The 6,000-nt window shown below is 30.3% G+C and overlaps 1 protein-coding gene across 2 annotated transcripts in view; it reads right to left on the bottom strand.

Moving 5' to 3' along the window:
- Positions 1-1,497: 1,497 nt before the first annotated feature.
- Positions 1,498-6,000, bottom strand: part of ZNF644 (zinc finger protein 644) — a 98,447-nt gene continuing 93,944 nt past the window's right edge. For both annotated transcript variants that reach the window (XM_080800544.1, XM_080800543.1), the window contains 2 exons: positions 3,993-4,095; positions 1,498-3,196 (listed from right to left, as the gene is read on the bottom strand). In XM_080800544.1, coding sequence (XP_080656670.1) covers positions 3,004-3,196; positions 3,993-4,095 — 296 coding nt within the window. In that variant the 3' untranslated portion in view covers positions 1,498-3,003. The remainder of the gene's footprint in view (positions 3,197-3,992; positions 4,096-6,000) is intronic.

The raw sequence follows: 6,000 nt of genomic DNA, 5'->3' as shown, positions 1-6,000 counted from the left end.
AGATCTAGTATTCAAAGGTTAGTCTATACATTGCACCACTCAAATTTAAACCTGGGAAAGCAGAATACATTATATTACATACAATCACAGGTACACTGAAACAATAAGACAAGAGAAAGAAATATGACAAGATAATACAAGTAAATGTCCTTGAGTGATTATACCAAGGTAATGTCGCCATTTTTTACTTTTTCGTTTTCATAATATTTCCAAAATGAGCATATATTAAACTTTCTTAGAAAAAAAAAATCAAAGCCATCTTTAAGACTAATAGGTTTTAACTATACAGTTCTTGAGAGTTTATATGCATGTCCATAAGAAAAATCTATTAAATTACTACTGAAAATCACTTCCTTAACCCATAATTAAATGTGAACTCCAAAACAGAGATATTTGCTACACCAACATTCTAATATAATCTAAAGAAGCATAGTAGAAAATATTACTTTTAGAGAAGTTAACCTTTTGTTTTGCTGCTTTAAATAAATCAATACTTTTAATCAGATTTTTTTAAAAAAAGAAAAAACTCTAATACAGTAAAAGCTCAAATATTTTAGATAACGATTAAAAAAATTAAAAGAAAATTAGGCAATAGTCAATATTGAATCATGCCATATTCTGATACCATGTAACTTGAGACAATATTTATTATTTCATTTCTAGTGCAAGCCAAACGAAAATAAGTCTTAATTCTCTAGTTGTCAACTAAAAGATAAACTTGGCTTCCAAAAGAATTTTTAAAATTTTGAAACCCAAATATCTTTACCATGAAAAGTGTTTTTTACTTTACTTTACTTTCCAGGAATCCCTCTAGTTTACTGTCTTTAATCTGAATTATTCCATTTAATTCTTTTCACATGTAGAAAAAGAAATTCTTGTTTTAAATAGCTTAACATAAAAAATTTAATACAGATTTGCTTTTAAAATCTCTGGTCAAACTACCTATTCTACCTGTATTCTTACATCTTGATCGTTTGCTTAATAAAAATCACAGAATTATAAAGATCAGAACTGAAAGGGGTTATAGTGATTGCTAGTCTTTCCCTCCCAAAACTGTAATTTTTAAAAAATTTCTGAACTCTACTTGCTATGTAAGTATTTCTTCCAATTTAAAAAATATATTCATTTATAACTATGAATGAAACATGCTCCGTAGGAGACAACTAGTATATACAGACTTTGTATAATTTTAGTTGGAAGTAAAGAAATTTTAAATTTTAATTAGTTTCATATTTATAGAGAAATACAGTTTGCATTAGGCATTTCAAAATATAAAAGTAACTTAGAAGTACTTTTCCCTTATCTAGTACCCCAGAGATCCGGAGACCCTTGGTTAATAAGAATGATCCATCTAATCCAACTTCCTAATTTCCTATATAAGGTATACAAATAAAGTAACCTGCTAAGTATAAACAATTTAAATAAAATAAAACACAACCTCAAGTGGACTATTTCCACCAGTGATAAAAATAAGAAATGCTTCACAATATAGACATTATAATTTTCTTTAAGTCTTTTTTATTTAGAGATTTTTCTGGTAAGGAGATATACCATAGGAAAGCAATTTCACTGGCAGTGAGGTATGTATATACTCTACCAAAATACTCCTTATTTTAACTGCTTTTAACTTTATTTACATATGAAGAAAATTATCAATGCATATCCTTATTTCAACTATAGTATTAGCCATACTACATGAAATAAAATGAAATGGTGCTTGCATACAAAAACTGTTATTTGTAAAGGAATCTGACTGCAGATTAAAAGAAATATTTTGTTTTTGGAAAGAGTTTAAAAGAATCACAATTTATCATGACCAAGACATCTGCACCATATTTTCCATTCCTCACAGCACATTTATTTCAGTAATTCCGTTATGTCGATTCTTAGCATGAGCATAGTGTTACACGATTTTCGTACATATAATCACATCCAAAACAAGTTCTAAAATTTAAATTGTAAACATTCTCATCATATGTAGAAATATTTCAATTGGTGTATTAAGTTTTGCTAACTGATCAAATTTGGAATATAAATGAGAAAGCCTACTCTAAGTTGTGTAGTGAGCATTGTTTATTAATTACATTTCTACAATGTTAAATAAAGTAAGAGGCAAACCTGTCCTGTAAGCATGTCAAAGTTTAGGTAAAACATTAAAAAGAAACAAATCTGTTAACAAAAGGATGTCTTGCAATAAAGAACATTAGATTTTTTAAATCTATTATGATACAAAAATGTAAAGGGTAAATAGCATCTTTGTTGACAAAGTAGGAGGTAGCATGGATGCACCACTTTATTGTCTGAGAAATGCAACTGGAGTAAAGAATATTTCCTTACCACAAATAATTTCCAGGACTATGTACATATTTCTTTTAGAAATACTTGTTTAAACAAATCTCCCTCCACTTTTTAGTATAAAAAAAACCGTTCCATGTGATTTTAAAAAAACACTTACACATCTAGATAGAATAGTACTCTGCCCTATTTGAGTGAACAGTCTCAAACTATGAAGTACATGATATTTAATGCCCTAAGTTGAGTAAATTTAGTTTAGCGGTTCCTGGTATTATACAAAACACTAAATACATACAAACAAAATATAATATCTTATTTTTCAATGCAAGTCTTGTGGGGAATAAACAAAAACCTTGATTCCGGTAACACTGAAGAAAATGTAATTTTCCAATTAAGTCTGTCTTTAAGTTATCCATGTGTAACAGTTTACTAATGACTGCTTACATGTACTGATCTTTCATTGAGTGAACACAGTTAACTGACAAAACTTAGTAAACCTTAAAAACACATCTTCCATCCTATATAAAATATATAGACTACTTACTGTTTGAAGTACTCAGTTTGCTCTGATGTCACTGTAATTCACTTTTCCCCATTTTCCTGCTTTAGTATTTATAAACGGATAATTTAACGTGGCTTTAAAAAAAAAGACAAAGAATTTCAAATTTACATCCAATTTAAATTTGCTATTTAAAAGGTTTCCTTGTTCTATGAAGCTGCTTCTGCCATTAGTAGAGAAAATGAAGTTTCTGTAATGGAGGCAGGCTTTTTAAGTAGTGACGTGACTTCCACCATGCCAGCTCCAGTCCGTGGAAGATTAGCGTTTACAATGTGTCGTTGTAAGTGCTTAATCCAGTCTTCCTGAACAGACAATGGTCCACGAAAGACTAGGCCACAAAACCTATAGAAGAAGTTGATAACAGTTCTCTTAACATAACCAATTCCCTTTATTTAAAACCAATTCACATAAAATCCATATACATAAGAAGTAGGCTTCACTTTATCTTGGAGATACTATCACAAACTGGACTACTTAACAAAAGTTCTTAAATACATATAAAGTCAAAATTATTTAATACAATATAAAACTGCCAATTCATATGCTTAACAGCTATATTACGTATAGTAATATTTGTAGCGGTAGAAACATTATTATTAAATTAAAATTAATTAAAAGGTCTTAATACCTATACAACTCAATACATTTAAAACAACTATAATACCAAAACGTACCATTCTTTTCAAAAGACCCTTCCCCAACTCAGAATTCCTTAAACTGCATGAGGATGAGTACAGAAGAAGGTGGGAATAAGTTTGTATAGCTATACTTAGAAGTATGAGTGGAGAGAAAGTATTCCCACGAAGTAGAAACGCAAGACAAATTAAAAAGAAAAAATTCAAACCAAATCAAAGTACATAAATACAAAAGCAAAAGCAAATAAATAAAACACCACAACAAAAAAAGCTCCTTTCATAAATCACAGTATCATCAAAGTTCTGATATAATATAAAAAATTTATTCATCCATTGTGAAATACAGTGTATTATGAGCTAAGTAAGATTTTAAGCCTGTCTTCAAAACTTCATTTATAACTTGACAGCTGAGAATGCACCTTCTGTCACAAATTAAAAATCCCTAATATGTCTCAAAGCAAAATCTAAAGAAACCGAGCAGATACGGCAACATAAGCACATACCTGCATCGGAGAATGTAAACCTCGTCAGCACCATGAGGTAATGACAGCATCTTCTTCTTGCTTCCAGATCTTGACCTTGATTTCTTTTGCTTACAATCTAAGGCTAAAAAAGGGAAGAGAAAGACTTAGCATTTCATATATATTCTAAAATAGAAATACATACTTCTAGTGAGGTCATACCATCTAAACCAAGTTAGAAAAAGTCTATATTCATTTGTATTCCCTGAAGCATGCACTAAACTTGCAGCTGGGTCTTTATCAACAGTAATATTATCTGTATGCATTCTTCCTGCACTACTTTTCAAATAATGCTTTATCATATACTGAACTAGAACTGAGAGAATGTAACTAAACTCGAAATTACTAAATTGGCCAATTATCACAATAATAATCTTTCCTCTTATGATCGTAAGTATGTTATTTTCATATCTAATTACTCTTCCTTATTTCCAGGAAAATTACAACCTTTTATTTAAGATCATTAAATTAAGTTTCCATCTGATTACTATTCCATTAAGTAGGTCTCACATGCTTTGAAAACTTAGTAAAGAATCCTCAACATAATAAAAATTCAATGAGAAATCAATTTTATAGCAAATACGTATCAAATAGCTCTTAAAATTATATGCTGGCCCAACATTTGGAAGGGCAAAAAAAGCTCAACTCTCATTTTTTTAAAACTCAACCTGTATTGCATGTACAGTAATGTTTTGTTTTATTAATAAATGTAAATCCAGATTATCTCACATAAATTTACAAATGGACCAGAAACGTAATGCTAATTATTCTTTACATTTTAAAAATAATTTTACATTTTCTCCTACAACTTATTTTTAAAATGTGATTAAAGGGGGAAAAAAGATTTTTAAATTAAAAGTGGATCAAAATTTTGTGCTGTTCTTGAAATTTTTGTATTACTTGACTTCTCCTTCAATCATGTATTTTAAAAAATCTAATTTAATAAAGGGAAAAACGTATTTTTTTATAAGTAGGAATAATAGGACATAACATTTTATTGGTCTTTGAATATAACTACACCATTCCTTCGGACAAAGGGATGACAATATTCCAGGGTGCTGCTGGTCAATTAGCAGGAAGAGAAGGTAAGAGTTTATCTATAGGGATCCAAGGGGGAGGGAAACAAATGTAACAGAAGAGTTACACAAATGGCTTTTCTTCTGTTAACCTGTCACATGAAATACCCTGGAAACTTCTAGGTAAGAGAGAATACGAACTGGCTGTTCAAGGATTCTATGAAATGAGTTGTTCCAAGTCCAGATTCCAAAAGAATAGATGCTACTATTACAAAACCAGTAAACACAGTTCCTTACAGTAGTCAAGTGGCAATGCTAACAGAAATGTCATATAGAAAATTAAAAACCATGAGAAGCCTAGATAAATCTCATTCAAGCCGCTGGTTTCTGCTTCTTGTCACCTGCCTCTTTAAAAGTAAAATCCTGCTTGGGCCCAGAGTATTCCCTTGCTTATGCTCAGAAGAAGAATCTAGTAAGTAAAGAACTGCAGGAAATCAAGTTAAGAATGGCTAATTCAAAGCTAAACAACCAAAATCTGGAATAGAAAAATCTTACAAATTATTAATTATCTCAATCAAGAGCCTGGCACATAGTAGAAACTCAACAAATACTTCTGGTATAAAAAACAAAGGAAAACCCAAATTTTTAACCTTTGACATTTAGACAGCATATGAATGGAAATTTGTTCTACCATGATGCAATACAGGTAGCATTCCTGCAAAACACCTGTGGGTCATTTGTTTAAATGAGTATGTTGCTAACAGTCACATGGAAATTCTTCATTGATCAGTCTACAGATGTGGAAACTAAGTTCTTCACAACCAGTAGGAAGAGTGAGGTATCAAGTACTTTGTAATTAGTACCTTCTGTTTCCTAGTTGCACTGGTAAGCAATCTGAATTTAAGTGGATTTTAAAGCATACAGCAATTCATACACTAGAAGTAAAGAGTTTAGGGAACTCAAAGGGTTAAGTG

The sequence above is a fragment of the Martes martes genome (assembly GCF_963455335.1).
Source record: "Martes martes genome assembly, chromosome: 4".
Taxonomy (NCBI): Eukaryota; Metazoa; Chordata; class Mammalia; order Carnivora; family Mustelidae; genus Martes; species Martes martes.
Note: the sequence above shows the minus strand (reverse complement) of the source record. Positions and strands in the feature narration are given on the sequence as shown.